The sequence below is a fragment of the Mustela nigripes genome, chromosome 6 (assembly GCF_022355385.1).
Source record: "Mustela nigripes isolate SB6536 chromosome 6, MUSNIG.SB6536, whole genome shotgun sequence".
NCBI lineage: Eukaryota > Metazoa > Chordata > Mammalia > Carnivora > Mustelidae > Mustela > Mustela nigripes.
In genome coordinates this window covers 80,944,182-80,961,679 of record NC_081562.1, presented here as the reverse complement: position 1 = coordinate 80,961,679, position 17,498 = coordinate 80,944,182, and the positions used below count along the sequence as shown (strand labels likewise).

Sequence of the window (17,498 nt, the reverse complement as noted above, 5' to 3'; positions counted from 1 at the left end):
ATGCCTCACTTTGCCAAGGCTTTGAGGAGGTGGGGAACCAGCCACACAGACATCAGGAGGAAAGGCATGCGAGGCAAAGGGAACAGTCAGTACAGAGTCTGTGTGGTGGAAGCCTGCTGGCTGTGCATCAGGAACAGCAATGGAGAGGGAGGAGAGAGAGAAAGAGAGGTAACAGAGCATGGCTAGAGCTTGTCAGGCCTTGCACAGCACTGTAAGGACACTGCTCTCTGAAGGTAGCAGAGAGCCTATTTAGGAGCCCACAGCCCTAATTCAGGTGAGAAATGATGGTGGCTCCAACCCGGTTATAGAAGCAGAGTTGGTAATGGTCAAATCTGCAATGTACTGTCCAAGGAAAGCCAGCAGCATTGCAAGCGGGGGACTCTTAAGAATTTTGCCCTTAACAACCAGTGTGGTAGCTACAAATGCCATGACTCAGAGGGGGCAGAACCACTGTGGGTGGAATATTTAGGGCAGCATGGAGAGGAGAACATTCCAAGTGGATTGAAGAAAATATGGGCATTTGGGGCGGTAGATGTATCTGTTAGCTATCCCAGCAGAAAGGTCAAGTAGACATTGGATTCATGGGTTGAGTTCAGGAGAGAGGGCTCTGGAGATACATATATCGTTGAGTCACTGGCATATACATGGCATTGAAAGCCAAGGGACTGCGTGAGATCACCAAGGCTGTGAGGAGAGAGAAAAGAAAGAGAAGGAAGGGACTAAAGAGATTATGAAGGGACAGCCTAGTGAGATAAGAGGAAAAGGGAAAAAAAAAGTTTTCCTGGGAACCAACTGAGGAGGAACTTCAAGAAGGAGAGAGTGATCAGCTGTGCCAAAGGCTTCTGATTAGTAGGTAATGGGAGAGTGGAGAATATTTGAGAGGAGAGTGTGTCTGAATGATGGAAATTATAGAGTAAAGGGGCGAAAGCTGATGATGTAGGAAGGGGAGGTTCTTTTTTTTTCCCCCCATCTATATATATAGACGTGGACTTTCTGTATTATGCTACCCTTGCATTTCTGGGGTAAACCAATGTGGCCTGATGTCATCTTTAAAAAATATATTGCTAGATTCAATAGGCACATTTTAAAAAGATCCTTGCATCAGTGCAACAAAGGAGACTGGATTATAATTTTCCTCTTTCTATTCCTGTCTGATTTAAGGATCTAAAAGGAGTTGGAGAGTGTTTCTTTTTCTGGTCTCTGGAGGTAACGAAAATGATCTGAAAGTATACGTCTAGAAAGTGTGGCATCACTCTCCTACAAAAATCATATGGGCTGGCATTTTCTTTATGGAAAGATTTTTCAGTTACTCAAAATTTTGTTATAATTCTAGGTTTATAGTTCCCTTCTTTAGCGTTTTAGAAGATATTTGACTACTTGCTTCTGGCTTCCATGCTGCTGTTAAAGTCTACTCTCATTTCAATTTTATCAGTCATCTGTCCTTTTTCTCTGGTTGCTTTTAAGATCTTATCTTCAAGGAGCTGCACTTTTGTTACAATCTCTGTAAGCCTGGATTTCTTTATTCTGCCTGATATTTGCTGTGCTTTCTGCTCTGTGAACACATCCCTTTCATTTCTTTGGGAAGAATTTCAGCCATTAATTCTTTAAATATGGTCTCTCCTCTAGTATTTTTTTTTCCTTCTGTGGATTTTTAAAAAACTGCTTAATCTCTTTTTCACATTTTCCACTTTCTTCTCTCCCTGTGATGTACTGGGAGTAATTTTTTTCAGACCGATCTCTCAATTCATTCATTCTTGCTTCAGACTTCTGTTTAATCCATATGCTTTTTCATTTAAACAACTATATATTTTTCAAGATTACCATGTAATTTTTTAGTTTCTTATTGTTTGCTCATTTGTCAATCACTCATTTTTTGTTTAAACATATTCATACACATTTTAATTTATAATTCCTAATGTGATAATGCATACTCTTGAAGTTATTGAGGGTCCAAATTATTATTTTCTGAATCTCACTTGTGGTTTTTCTCATTTCCCCATGTTATTACTGTTCATCTTTGGAAGCTCATATCTGATTATTTCAATCTGAGAGAAAAATGTGGTCTAAACGGAGGACATTCTTTTCTCCAGGGAATATATGCATTTCCTTTTGCTCTGAGACAAATTCAGCTCTTTGGGGGGCCCCTGGCTGAATCCAAGAGTCTCAACTTTAGCTGGTCCACCTTGTGGCTGACCCGCTGCTTGGCGCCCTTGAGACTCTCGAGGGTGGAGCTGATGACCCCCCCCCCGCAGCCTCAGAGGGTGCTCACGGCTGGAGCTGAGCCGGTACCTTTCTGCCCCCCTTTGTAGATTCTCCTCCCTTTCCCTGAGCTTGAAAATGCAAAGGAAATTCTACTTTAACCTGACTGTGAATGTTTTGTAGTGAAATGGCCCCTCAGAGTATCTAGTCAGCCATGATTTCAGAAGCAGAAGTCGAAACACTTTGGCCACTACATATCTGAATATAAACTAGTGATTCTTGCTGATGTAGCAGATACTCCAGGAATCCTCCGATGATGGGGAGCTAAATGACAACTTGGTTCCTCTTCTGTTAATGTTGTGGTTTTTTGTTGTTTTTTAATAAATACCAAACTGAAAAATGATCAAAGCCACACAGCCTATCCAGCTTTTTTCTTGCTAACAGACCCTCATTTTGTTCAGAGCAAACCGAACACCTCCTGTCTCAGCCTACTCTGTTGCTTGGAGGAGCCGTGTGCCCTGGAGGCTTCTGGCAAAGCATTTTCTCTCCTGACAAAAAGGAACAGATATGGCGAGCATCCTCTCTTTCTCCTTACTGTCTAGCCCCTGTACGTGTTCCATCGGGAGTTGCAGCTCTCACCCTGCAGCCACACACACGACATGCCGAGATAGCGCATGCACGCAAGTGCCAGAGAGACGGAGATCCTGTCCCTGTCAGCGAGCTGGTCTTGATTCAGAAGCCGCCACCTACTATGCTATATGAGAAAAATCAACCTTTAAGTGTTACCCTAACTGGGACCACACCCATCAAGCAACTTCTGAGCCTTCACAGTTTGGTAGTGGTTATTCCCTCTGCGTCAGAAGTAAAGTTGCTTAGTTCAATTTCAAATTTATTGCTGCCTCAGTCATTTTAAGAGCTGGTTAATTTTAATAGTAATACAAATAAAACTATGACAGCAATAAAGTTCCTCAGGGGCAGAGATCACATCTTAGTCGTCTTCAATAAGCCCCTTCCTGGTCTAGAATGTAGGCCAGCGCCCCAAATTTTTAAAAAAGGCACTCAGTACTGCGGTGAGAGGCACCGAATCCCCCTAGCACACAAAATGCTTTCACCTTTTCAAACAGATAACCGATTTCATTTCATTAATGAGAGCATTATGGGTATTCGCCTGTTAAATTTCATTAGTAGATGTCCTAAAATAATTGCTAGCAAGAGAAAAGAATGTATTTTAAGTCCGAGTTGGCAATACTTAATGCTTATACTGCCGTATAAGCTCTTTCAAAATATACTTCTTTTACCTCCATGACAATGATGAAAGCCAGCTTGGCTGCGATCACGTGCCAGTAGTAGATGTTGTGTTTATACTGCTGTTCATGTCCAGGTGGGTTCCGGAAATCACGATACCTGAAAAGCAAAACAGGGATATCAGGAGGTTCTTTTTGATTAAGTAGTGAAAGCAAGGACCCCTTTCAAAAGAGGTTATACCCTTTCAAAAGCAGTACAGTCATAATGTACTGCTTTTTAAAACTGGACATCCTATAAATTTTCTCCAAGAGTTTAATTTGGCTACAAAATCCTGAAATAATGAGTCCAGTAATACTTAACATAAAATAGGAAGGTGATGGTAATACATACATACACCATATGTGCAAAAATCAAAGTATTTAAAAATTTTTTTGTCAGAATTTTATTCCTGCTTTCTCAAAAGAGTATAACACTAAAATGATGTGGTGTATTTTCACAAACAGGATTATAAATTTATGTATCTCGTGGTATCAGCAGGCTTCCCTCAGCTATGGGCTACCCCTCCTTCTAGAGAGGAATGCCCAATTGCTTGCTATAATATAATCAACCTAATTTCCTTTTTAGAGGTCAGGAGCTACTGCTGTTAGTCTATTGCCCTCAGGTAGCACATCTCAAATTTTCTGCCTGTAACCTTTTAGACCTGGAAGAGTGTAACTACTCTTTAGAATTATGTCAAGTAAGAGTAAGATTTGATATGGGATTCTGAAGAGGCTCTAAAAACATTTATTTGGGGCTTATTTCTAGTTTCTTGGTTGTGCTGCTGAGAATCTGAACCAGAGAAGGGTTTGAGGAGTTGAACTAAGTAAGATTTAAAATCTCCTTTAGGGTTAAGATACTGAATTAAAAAAAAAAACCAAAACCAAAACCAAAAACCTTTAGGACATGTAGTCCACAAACTTTATCAAGTAGTAATTTACTTGTTTACTGTCCACAGCTGACCTCACCAGCCATCACAATCAATGCAGAGAGAAGGGGCCTCATGGAATGCTTTCGAGAATGCTGCTAGGTGAGCATGCAGTCCTCACATTTCTCGTCTTTGTATTTCTTGGAGTGAGAGGGCCGCTTTGCTGTCACTCAGCACATCAGCGTGTGCTTGAATAACAGATTAGTCATTACAACTGAATTGACTTGTTTTGGGGAACTCCTTGAATTTCTTCCTTTCTAAGGTATAAACAAGACTCTCCTCCTGGATCAGTTTCCCTGCAATCATTTGAAACTCCCATCTTTAATTGAGGCTTTATGGTCTGATTGGTAAATTCTGACCCCAGTCTGTATTAAGTTTGGCTGAAAAGAAACCTGGGGCGGGTGGGGAATGCCTCCAGCAGTTTTATTTAGAATTACATGACAATAAAAGTCCTTTAAAAGAGGAAGTATATTTTTAAACAGGTAAGCAGAACTTGCCTGCATGTGGTAGGGATAACTGCCTTAGGGTCTGGATTTCCCTTGCTTTGGTTTTTGAAGTCTGAGACGTTGAAGATGGAGAGAGTACTGTTGATGTAGCCTTCCATGGTGTAATGGGTGTGGTTGCCATATGGCGGGACGGAGAAGGACCAGTAATACACCAGGCGGGGGATCATGTCCGATGTGAAAGCAATAATCATGGCCTGTTTGGGGAGGAACACAAGAGGGGGGTTGTTAATTTAGAACCTCTATAGCTATGGTTAACACACCAGAATTACATGTTCATTGGTTGTTGTTTTTTTTTTTTAAATGAAAGATTCAGGAACTTTAATCCTTTCCTAACCATCAAATGGATATAGATAGCCAGTGTCCTAAAGTCTTTGAGCAATGCTTTAAAGGATAGTTACTTCCTCTTGGTCTTCAGTTCACATAAGGGCTGTCCAAAAGTCCATCTGCAGTCGAAAAGCAAAGGTCTGCAAGTTGCCTCTTAGGTTTCTTAAGTACAGTAATTGTAGACCAGGGTATCCTGGATTAACTCAAGTTGCTTGCATATGTTGCATATAAATTAGGTTTTCAAAAATTAGAATATTATACAACTCAACCTTGAAACTCTACTTGATATAATTTTAATCTTTTATGATTGAAAAGGCCCTTCTAAGTAATATTAGGGCCAGTATTACAAAAATAATGCGGCCTTACATAATTCCTTTGTAGAGTTTACAATTGATACAAAACTCATTTTTAAATCACTTGCCTCTTAAAATTCTATTTTTATAAATTATAAATTGCATAAAATAGATTTTCCTTAATCTAAAAGGGCCTTCAAATTCATACTTTTTCCCCCTAGAGTATCTTGACTTATTCACATCAACTCACAGTCTGATTTTAAACCGTCAGTATATACTTACATATGTTGCTTCATTAGAGAGCAAAAATTTTTTATTAATTTTAAAATGTAGGTAGCAAGAAACTCTTGGGGTTGTGCAATTCATATGGTCAAGTGTATGCCTGTTTTATTGGACCTCGTGTCTAAGCCTCTAAACTTCAGAAAGACTAACTGAAGAAAGTCTAGTGTGTTCCAAGATTAAAGGAATAAATTCAGATCAGTTTTAAACCTGAGTCTGTGTCAGACAGCCCTCTATCAGGATAGAAGGGTATTATGAATTACATGAATTTTTCTCTAAAATTCTTTAATTTGGGCTTTCAACTCTCCAATGTATAAAATTGGTTTGAAAGAGGGAGAAAGTAAGGAATATACTTTAACCCAAATTCTATGTGAATAAACAAAGCTGAGTGGTTCCTTTACTGAAGCAGAAAGACATGTTTTTGGCACAACATGATTTTTAATAGTGTTCATCTGAACATATGGTTTAGATGCAGTGAGACCACAAGTCAACAAACAAGATCTCAGCAGAGCAAGAAAAACAACAAAGGGGGCTTTCCTATTGCAAAATTACTCCCCCTAGTAGAACCAGCTTTGTCATTTCCTCTGACGTTATGTGTGTATGTTTGACTCTGGGTGGGGCTGGGGAGGGATGTAGGACAAGAATATTTTACTTTTTCCAGATTTCAATAGTTTAACATTTCCTGTTATTTAACTATAGCTTTTTACAGAATCACCTGCAGATGTGCTTGGAAGCTACAAAAATTCCAACAAGGAAGAGAATTCTTTTGTCTTCTGACAAGACCCTTGTTCCTCCTGAACTGAGCGGCTTTGAGACACACTGCAAAAGTGCAAGTAAATGCGGTGTGCTGCTTTTCCATTTGTCAAAATAAATTAAAATCAGTCTTTAGTGGCAGATACTGTGGCCTGATACAACCTGTCAATACAGTTTATTGTACAAGCTGCTGGAAGATGAATGATTTCATACCAAACTCTTGCTTGATGTCCATTTTCATCCCTGGTGGCAATTCTCTTTCTCCTATAGTTGAAAGTTCTCCTATTATGGAAAGTTAGCCCTCTCTGTGCCCAGGAGATGGTAGAGGCCTACATTAGGTATGGGAGGGGATGATACACAAGGGCCATTCCTACAGACACACAAACATGCAACAGGACCTGCAGCCTGGAAGCTGGACCAAATCCTAATCATATGGGGAAAAGGATGGTCTGTAGTTCAATGATCTAAAAAGCAGTTTTCCTAGGGTATAATAAAACGATGCCTAGGTTATGAGGGAAAAAAAAACTACTGGATAAGGACCAGTAGCACCAATTAGCAAGCACGCAGGTGCCTGTTTACACTCACCGCCCCCCCACACACACACGGTAGCCTTAGAAACACAGCAAATACCCCATTTGTGCCAATGGAGTGGAGCCCTGCTGGGGATATCAGGAGAAGGTGCCTACGACAATCAAACCAAAGTGCTGGGAATGGGGAGTACAAATCATTTGAAGTTTCTGGTTAGCTGAAGTTCAAACAAAAACACTTTAAGTTTCAGACCTTGCTGCTTCAATTTTCCTAAAGTGCCCAGGTCCACATTCCTACCTTGCTTCATGCTGTACAGCATACTGAATGTGACAGACTCATTCTTTTATGACTGTAGAACTTGAAAAGCCTCACTGTCCTATTTCTGCACATCAGTCTTCATTTCGTAGCACAGGGGATGTGGAAGGTGTGGGTAACTTGGGTAAATGGAAAATGATATAGCCTAGCAGTTGTCTTTTGTGTGCAATTTGCAACTTTCTTCAGAAAGCAGGGATAGCCTACAATTTGAATAACTTGAGGGTTCTTGGCAGGGGGTGACAGCTGAGTTCCAGAAAATTGGCTTGATTGTGTAAAACTGTAACCACAGCTCAGTGACACATTGTAAAAATCTTGTGCCTTTAGTTTAGATACCTGTCAAAGTCTACACAGTCGCTGTTACTGATGATGGGTGATGAAGAGAATAACAATAGCTAACACTGCATGAGGACCAGGCTCCATGCATTAACTCGCTGAAGTCCCTGCGTTACTCTTTAGGGTATATAATTGTCTTAAAATATACAGCAAGGAATTATTCAATTTACAAATGATAAACTGAAGCTCTCCAGTGTTAAGGTCTGGCCCAAGGTCATGCAGCTGGGAAGCTACATCAGTGAGAGCTGGACTTTGGGTCTGACCTGTGTCTGCAGTGCAGAGCCTGAGCAGGAGCCTGACCCACAGGCACTTGCTGAATTCTGTTTCTACAAGTGCTCGTGGGAAAAGGCTGCGGACTCTGGGCAAGTGTGGCTTGACCAAGAAATTAAAACTCAGATAGCATCGTGTTGGGATTGTGACCTGAGAGTAAAACGGTTAGTGAAATAAGGGAGGAAATAACCCCAGCTGTAAGGATATTTCTAGGGAAGGTGGTCATTCCCCTACTGGGATGGAATGGAACTTATTCTCCCTGAGAGCTCCTTGCTGGCCTGTGCTTAAAAAAAGAGAGAGGGAGAAGGGAGGGGGAGGTAGGGGGTACTGACTGTTCAGGTCCAAATTCTATACAGGTTATGAAGGACTGTGTTCTGTTCCCCGAAGCTGGGACACATAGAGGGTATGAGGCTGTTTAGCTAATGACCAGTGAGTGGCGAGCAAGGCCAAGGCTGGGGTGGAGAAGAGAGATGGGACCCATTCTAAAGCCCCCCTCCCTGAAGAACCTCTGCCCCAGGAGAAAAGGAAGGTAACACGTGAATGGAATGCAAACTGCTTATGCATATATCATCATCAAATAGTTAATATTTTCAGTTAATAGTATGGAATATATGGTAAAATAGGGTAGAAGGATAGTTCTTAATTGAGCATCCTCCCACTACAAATGGACAGATTACTATCTCTGTTTTAAAAGCACTATTGGGGGGGCGGCGCCCGGGTGGCTCAGTGGGTTAAAGCCTCTGCCTTCGGCTCAGGTCATGATCCCAGGATCCTGGGATCGAGCCCCACGTTGGGCTCTCTGCTCCGTGGGGAGTCTGCTTCCTCTTCTCTCTCTCTCTCTCTGACTGCTTCTCTGCCTACTTGTGATTTCTCTCTCTCTGTCAAATAAAATCTTTAAAAAAAAAAAATAAATAAATTTTAAAAAAGCACTATTGGGAAAAAAATAAAAGCACTATTGGATAATAGTGAGAGAGAGTTGGTTCTTACTCTTATTACTATTACTGTGTTTCTATTAAATAAAACCTTTAGCAAATGAACAATAATAGCATAATGGTCACTCTTAGCAACTGTTCCTATAAGAGGTCTTGATTTATAAGTCACGAATAAGAATATAAACAATTAAGAACATTAAAAAACAATAACAATCACAGTTATAACAACTGTTTTTACATGGACATTAGTATTGGCATCTCCCTCCCATTCAAAAAAAATATATAGCAAACATTTGGTTCTTTCAGTAGCAACACTAATGCATTTTTGGATTTCTTGAGCTCTTTACCCTGGGAAGCCTAGGTGTACTCACATTGGTCACCACAGCCAGAATTGCTATTCCTTGCATGATGGGCTGCCACGCTCCGATGTCTTGGGCTTTTTCTGGAACCATGCGTCTATACTGGGTAGTCATTTTCCATGCGTCCACTCTTATTTCCAATATATTGTTCACCAGAGCCAACAGGGGGGCCAGTGGAAAAGAGGCCACAAATAAGGTGACGAACCCAAACTGAATAACTGTCAATGGAATGGACACGCATCATGGAGCGGTGGGTGGATGGGAGGACAACACACTCTCCTTGACTCTTATAAAGACAAAGGCAAACAACAAACTGAGTCCCAAAGAGAAAAGACATCCATGGTAGTAACAATGTTCAACAGGGAAGGAACCCGAACCAAAGACAAAGGTGAAGTGTCTGGAAAGAAGACTGGTTAGAGCCGGTTTCTTTCCTACGTACACACGGAGTAGGAATAATATATTTAAAATCTTTAATCAACTAAAGTTATTCGCTGGCAGTAAAGTTGGGACACTCCAGGTAGATTATCCATTCTCTGCGGAAATAATAGAATGCTAGAAGAGGATTTGTGATTTAGGGTTAAAAAAAAAAAAAAAGGAATATTGTGGAAGCATTTAACACGTTAAAAAGAAATAAGAAATGGACTTTTGGGAAGACTCTGTTTAGAGAATGTTAGAGGAAATATGCTAGAAACAGGCAAATGAGCGAGCTCCCGCAAGTCTGCAAATGCAATGCAGTGCATTCAGAGAATTTTTAGTATTATTACAAATCACAGACATGTATGTGTTGAAAGTGGCCTAATAAGGCAAAATATACTTCTTCAGGAATTTTTCTCTTGACATTGTTGCAGTCTATGTGGTCCCAGTAAATAAAAATTCAAGTGATAGCTCAGAAGTTCTTTTCTTCCTTGTCTGTAATTTATATGGCATCACTATAGACGGACATCAGAGATTTGGGGTAAACTGTACCATGGCAGCGGGGCAGTGTGTGGTAAAGTTTAGGAATGAGATGGCCAGAGATCTAAAAGACACCTTTCAAGTAAACTAGTACAGTTGTGGAAATAAGGCTGTGAGTAAAGGGAAGATTTACGGCCTCTTTACAGCTACAGCTCAGAAAAGGGGCAGGGACCAATCTGGCCAAAAAGGGCAAGGCTATGGAGGGAGAAGGAATTGGCATGTGCTTCTGGTCTGAGAGGCCAGGGTGTGTTGCAGAAGAAGAGAGGGCTGGAAAGATCTGGCAGGTCCACAGGCCAGGCAGGAGCCATCACCTTCAGGAAAGATAGCCAAGGACCAGAGTTGGTGATGTCATAGATGTTGACACTAGCGCTTGGTGCTATGCTGCGGACTGTGTCTATGGACCACCTGCCCCTCCATGAACTCATCTGCCCACAGGGACCAGGCAAGAATAGAAATGCATGGAATGGGTACAGTCAACTGTGGCATACTGGCAAGTCTGTAGGCTAATGAAAGGGACTACTCACAGTTGCCACATCGGAATGAGGGTCCAATGTTGCCAGATCTCCTCGTTATTCAAGAGAAGCCAGAAATTAGGACTATACTGGTAATTAACCCAGTTAAATAGCCCAAACAGAAGAGATGCCATTTAAAATAACAATAAAAGTTCAGACTATTTAGGAATAAATTAGTGAGAAATGTTAACACTGATATGATAACAGCCTAAAAAAATAAAAACAAATAATGATAAATGAATGGATGGCCAAATGTTCCATACTCTTAACTGGGCTGACTCATCAGTTATTTTCTCCAAAACAGAATTGCAAAATCTAATGCAAATTTAATTAATAATCCCCAATAGATTTTTTTCTTTTTTAAGCTGAAAGGTGATGCTACAGTTTTTCAAGAAATCTACACAACTACAGGTAAAATAAGAGGGCTGCTTGAACTGACAGCATGAGACATTCCGAGAAAGGCTAGGGGGGGCCAGAGAGAAACCAATGCATATTATCACACGATGGCAACTGAAACAGTTCAAAGATAGTGCATTCACAGTGCGAAACAGAAGAGAGGCAGATATCCATGAGATTTTACTATATTATAAAACCTGATACTTCAAATCCGTGGATTCAAGTATTAGAGCAATTAGCTACATCACTGGAAAAACTGGTATGGAGTCCTCACTTCTGTCACCAAAATAAATTACAAATGGATTAATTTTAAAATAATGCACTAGAAAAATCAACACGGTATATAACCTGTTTTGATGTTCAAACGAGAAGAACTTTCTAAACTTCTGAAATCAACAACAAAAAAGACCTATGGATTCTGCAAGGCAAAAAACACACACTGCAAAAACCCAAATAATCCTTGACTCGAATTTTTTCAGGACCCTATAGTGCTCTCTACTACTCTGCTTTCTTCTTCACTGTGCAGTCAAGCTTTTCGAAATACCCCCTCAACTATTTCTCCACCATTCCTTCCTTCCTCAGAGCCACACCTCCTGCCTCAGCCCTCATGACGCTCACTCTGCAGCAACGGCCTATTCCTAAGCCAGCGTGCGTTTTCAGTCCTTATTTGTTGGATTAAGAGGCTGTTTTTGATACGGCCAAGTATTTCCCTCTCAATGTAATGCTTTTCCCTCTTGACTTTTGTTTTACTTAAAGAATCTAAAAAGCCAAGGAGAGGGTTGTGTGTGTGTGTGTGTGTGTACACGCACGTGCACACAATTTTTTTTAAAACGCTACCTAGCTATAGGGTGTGGCTTCTATTTAACCCCACTGTCCAGCAATGAGGCAGGGGCTTCAGCTCTCACTTCTCTGTGTATTTCACATCATGCTCCTTTTATTCGGTGTTCAAATCCCTCTTAAGCAACGTTATCACGCACCCTCTCAGCTTCTATGTTGACACAACCCTCTGCTACGTCTCTTCCAAGTGTTCTGCTATTCTTCTTTCTCTTTGTGGATCTCTTTCCCCATTGACCCTTCACATGACCCTTCCTTCTACGGCCTCATCATCAATTCTGTGCCTGGCAGGCCTGAATCACTCCCATGGTCTCACCTGCAGCTCCTCTGAGCTCCTGATGGATCCAGCCTCCTAATGTAGACATTTCTATGGACACATCCTGCAGACCCCCTTACACACAAAATACCCAATGCCTAACAATCTTCTTGAAACCAACTTTTCTCCTTATATTCCACTTGCGTATTCTATCTCCTGGAAATTATCTCAATAATTCCATTATATTATATGTAATTATTATATATTATATATATTATTATACTAGTCATCTCTTTAACACTTATCAAATCTGTCTCCCTGATCTCTACTCCTATGCCTACTGCCTCTACTTAGGTGTGGGGATTACCCAATTGTGTGGGTTACCTGGTGTAGCCTCCCCAAATATCATTTTCATTCTAAATACCTTCCATTCTGCAGCAGAATGAGCTAATCTTTTTCAAAATAAACATTATATTATTCTTTTGCTTACAAATACTCCAAGCATAAGTTCATTAAGGATAAGTTCTAGGGATGCCTGGGTGGTTCAAAGTTGGTTAAGCGTTTGCTTTCGGCTCAGGTCATGGTCCTGGGGTCCTAGGATAAAGCCTGCATCGGGCTCCTTGCTCAGTGGGGGCCTGCTTCTCCCTCTTCCTGCTACTCCCCCTGCTTGTGTGTTCTTTGACAAATATTTTAAAAAAAAAAAAGGGTAAGTTCTACCCTCCTGGCTAAGCAAGCATTATGACCTAGCCCTTGCTTCCCTTATAGTCCTACCTATGGATCCTTTGTTCTTACCATATTTTGTTTACTTGCCACTCTTTGAACTGGCCAAGGTGTTTCATGCCCTGGTACTTTTAAATGGGTCTGCCTCTCTGCATGAAAGGTCTAGTTCCTTTCCCATACTTCAGATAGACAACTTGTACCCATCCTTCCAAGTCCAGTTCAAGTATCACCTGTTCTAGGAAGTCTGATCTCGTCCCTTGGCTCTGTGAGGACAGACACCCTGTTGTGGTTTCGCCACCAACTGATATGGTATTTGGCAGGTGCTCCATAAATGTTTATTGGATGAATGAATGAATAAATGGGAAAAGAGATAGGAGGCATCATCAGGTGGTGGGCATCAAAGCAGGTGGTGAGCAGAAACAGTAGAGATGAGGGAGTGGGGGAAGACAGGCCTGGGTCCTAGAGAGTCTAGGGGTGCTTAGTGAGGTGAGCACTGGAGAGACAGGAAAAGGGGTGGGTACAAGAAGATGCTCAAGTGCTGACAGTAATCATAGTAAATTAGATGGAGACAATAATAATTGAAGGTCATTGTTTCAATGGATCTTTTAAAAAAGTAACTTGGAGATGGAAGAAAAGGAGGTCAAGTTAACAAGGGTAGAAGAGTCAGGGCTAGAGAAAAACAGGGTCCACTCTGCCACTTTCCTGCATTTAATTTGTGCCACCTGCCCCTGGAAGCCACCACTGAATTCTCAAGAGAGTTTCTACGCTGTGTAGTGCTGGGAGCACAGAATGGTTATCTTATGGCTTCCAGATTGTAGACTGACAGGCTCTTTCTCTGTATCCTCTGTCTGAATTCTCAGAAGGCAGGAACATACACCTGGGGAGGCAATTTTGGTTAACACACCAGGGTTACTTTAATCATCTCCAAGGATGGCAGACAGAAATAGATAAATAAAGTAGAAATTTCACCCAAAAATAAAACCCCAAAGACATGCCATAAAGAACTTCACTGGGATGCTGGGGGCCATGTTAATACAAACTCGACTAACAGCTTATGTGTGTATTGAAATGCCAAGCTCGGGTCACTTAAATATTTATGAGTACCAGGTCCAGACCGTGGTGCTCCAGCTGAGGGCTGAAAGATGCCACCTTGAGGGGAATCAGTCTAGCCAGGGGGACAGGCACACACAGAGCCAAATGCCATCAAGGCAGGAAGCAAGCGCTGTTAATGCCTAGAGAAAAGAGCAGCAAATCTGTGTGAAAAGTTGAGTGTTACTGCTGAGGGTTGGCAGGAATTTCTCAGGTAGAGAAGAGAAAGGTGTTTCAGGCAGAGGGGAGTTCTAGTCTTCTCCATTGGGCAGAGGGGAACAGAGATGGTGGTGGAGTCTAAAGGCTCCAGGGTTGTCTGGCAGAAGATGGTTCCCCTCAACAGCGAGGAGGCATAATTAAAAAGGTAGATGGTGGTGTCATTCACAGATATGGGAAAAACCAGAAGGAAGGAGCTGTGGTGATGAGGCCAAAGGCACTCTATATTTATTTTGGAGAAACAGAAATAATTCAAAAGGTACTTGGCAATTCTATCTCCCACAAACCAAATAACAAAAAGTAGACTTTGCTCTGGTGTTGAATACCAATCAGACGGCCTACTCTCAACAATAGATGAATTTTTCTAATTCATTTGTTATTAGTTAGATAATAGGAAAACAATTCAATAATCTAAAAAAAATTGTCTTTAACAGTTATTATTCCATCCTTTCTTGTAGGGTAGGATGAGACCGAATTATTGTGTTGGTAATTATTTTAATGAGATTATGAAACTCAAAAAGTCATGCCAACTTCTCCCCAAAGCACAACCTTTTCCTATAACTTCTTTCAACACTATCTATTTGACTAGTCAACCACAGAAAAATAACTTTTTCCAAGCAATGTTTTTGGTGCTAAAATAACAAATGATATTCTGTCCCAGAATGTTATTGTTATTAATGCTGATAATAGCTCCAAAAAGAAATATTACAGTTATGACTCATTTTGGAATCAGAGGTAACTGTCTTATAGTCTTTTTGAAAATGAACAGAATAAATAAATAAATACAGCTTCTACATTATGTACTGAAGCTATACCCTTAACTGAACCTGCACGAAACATAACGAAAGCAAAAAAAAAAAAAAAAAATGAAATTCAAATCAAACTCCAGGCTGCAAAGTACTGTTGACTGAATAAGCTATAAGACAAACCTTTCACTCACTGAAGGAAGCAGATGTGATCCATGTATAATGTATATTTTTAAAAGCAATTATATATAGAAAGTGATTTAATAAAACCATCCTCTATCTGCAGACTTGGAAACAGGAACCACAAAGGGGTATCTTTGCAAACACACAAATCCCTGTTTAAAAGCAAGGCCTGTCAACCAAAATGTTGTGCCTCGTTTTCTATTCTCTTAAGCTTAACAAAATTGTCATTCAGGGCAGTGGTTAGCTGAAAAGTGCAAAGATACAAAACATGTAAATAGTAAGCCCTCCAATGGATACAAGTGTGCCACGCATATAGAAAAGACAGTGCTTCCTTTGGAAATGTTTTGAGACGTGTCCATTTAAAGACATCCAAGAGCTCAGATTCAAGTCCAGCGGAAGAGAAACAGCCTAGGCAAATACTGCACAAATGGACAACGGCATTCAAGAAAGAAGGGGCCTGTCCTCGATCTTAATTCCAAACCAGCCCAATGTTAGTTCTAAATTCAAGCCAGTGATCAGCCATGAGGTCACTTAAGGAACCACACAGAAAGGATGGGCCAGGAGAAATAGGTACAACTGTCAAAAGTAGGTGGGAGGTGTGAAAGGGAGAACCCTGTGATCCTCCCTGCCCGGAAACAGCATGCTCCTGCAGGCTGTCGGCGCGGCCTTGATTAAATGACTCACTCAGAAGTGTATCGGGCAACAGCTGGGCCTGTGTGGACTCCAGCCCAAGCTGAATCACCTCTAGTCATAGCTGTGAGGGCATTCTCAGATGGCCTGGGTAGAGTGCACTGAGAACGGTGAGGATGGACCTCAGTGAGTGTTCCATCGGACTGCGTAGTAATAAACCTTGAGCTCTGTACAAAGAATATTGACAAAGACACACACAGTCCTCTTAGTTTAAAGCCTGAATGTGTAATTTTATCTAGTGGAGCAAAACACGTTTTTTTTTTTTTTTTTCCATTTCACTATGCCAGGTAATTAATTATGTGGGATCCAAAACATGTTCCAGTATGATTTATGTCACTAAGGACTTACTCATTTCAAGATATTCATAAAACAATCCCAGTTTGCCCATGAGCTGCAGGTGGTAGTCTTGTTCCCATCGCGGGGTCATTTTTTCTGCTCCAGAAACTGTGCGACATCGTCCAATCAGGTTCTTGACCCAGCTGCCAAAAAGATCGAACTATAAATTAGAATAGCATTAATTATTTTGCAGATCTCTCACAAGAGAACCACACAACCTCCCCAAGAAATTAATCGCTTGTTTTCATGATAAATTTCTATTTCTGCTTCCCTACCCCCAGATATTTTGAAAACCAGTACTATGTACCAGGCTTTATTAAAATCGTAACTGCTACTGTTTTTTTCTCCCAGCTCCTTTCCATATGGCAGTTAGTTTTTAGAAATACTTTTCTCTCATTTGATTAACTTTAGGTTTTTGTTTTGTTTTTTGTTTTCCCCCATTTGGCTGCTATTATCCAAAATGGTCCTTCTAGTATAAAATCACCAGAGAAGAAAATACAGGCAGACATGGTATGGGAGCTGATGATCCTGCTGCAGAGAAGAATGAGGCAGGGCAAGGAATGGAGATTGTCTGCATTTGTGGAAGGGGGAGAGGGGCTATGGCAGAGAAGGGCTCAGGTGGAGGAGTGACATTGGAATAAAAATGTGAAGGAGGCAAAGGGTACAGTGACTCCAGAGCCCCAGAGGCAGGAGCAGGCCCCTGACTTTCCTTCAACGGACAGCATGGCGCCCACTGTGGTCCTGGTTTAGCAGGAAACTGCTAGGGTGGTTCTGAGCTGTGCAGAGCCCAAGAGATCACCATGAGGATCTGGGCATTTTTTTTACTCTGGGGGAAGCGGGGAGCCATTAAAGGTTTCTGAGAGAATGGGGAAATATTTTCATTTAGATGAAACAGGTCCAAGACCTTATTTTAAGCTGAATAAATCAAGGACCCGAGAAGTGACAATGCCCCACGCTCTGCTCTATTGGACACCGGCCCCACTGAGTCGTCTGTTGTCTTTTATGTTACCTTCTTTCCTAATGCCTCCAGACAAATGTGTCCTCTCCCGCTCCCCCTGCTTTTAGGGCAATTTTTCCTGAAAAGAAATTGAAGTTGGCAGTGGCACGAAGCGTGCACCTGTAGCCTAAAGAACCGTTGTCCCCTCAAGCAACAGCTGGCTTGTGGTTTCCTCGTGGAGTGCACCGTAAGAGGCACGACAGCAGCAAACAACTTCAAATACAAACATCTGGGCTAAGCTGTGGATGATCCAGCAACATGCTCGCACG

General features: G+C 41.3%; 1 protein-coding gene and 1 long non-coding RNA gene across 4 annotated transcripts in view; one reads left to right on the top strand and one right to left on the bottom strand.

Annotated features, from left to right (window-relative positions):
- The window catches only part of LOC132019607 (uncharacterized), a 57,421-nt gene extending 50,760 nt beyond the window's left edge, over positions 1–6,661 (top strand). For both annotated transcript variants that reach the window (XR_009404814.1, XR_009404813.1), the window contains 2 exons: positions 4,439–4,510; positions 6,510–6,661. This is a non-coding gene — a long non-coding RNA (uncharacterized LOC132019607). The remainder of the gene's footprint in view (positions 1–4,438; positions 4,511–6,509) is intronic.
- The window catches only part of ANO6 (anoctamin 6), a 187,082-nt gene that overhangs the window by 4,504 nt on the left and 165,080 nt on the right, over positions 1–17,498 (bottom strand). For both annotated transcript variants that reach the window (XM_059402953.1, XM_059402954.1), the window contains 4 exons: positions 16,245–16,375; positions 9,313–9,518; positions 4,906–5,108; positions 3,498–3,603 (listed from right to left, as the gene is read on the bottom strand). In XM_059402953.1, coding sequence (XP_059258936.1) covers positions 3,498–3,603; positions 4,906–5,108; positions 9,313–9,518; positions 16,245–16,375 — 646 coding nt within the window. The remainder of the gene's footprint in view (positions 1–3,497; positions 3,604–4,905; positions 5,109–9,312; positions 9,519–16,244; positions 16,376–17,498) is intronic.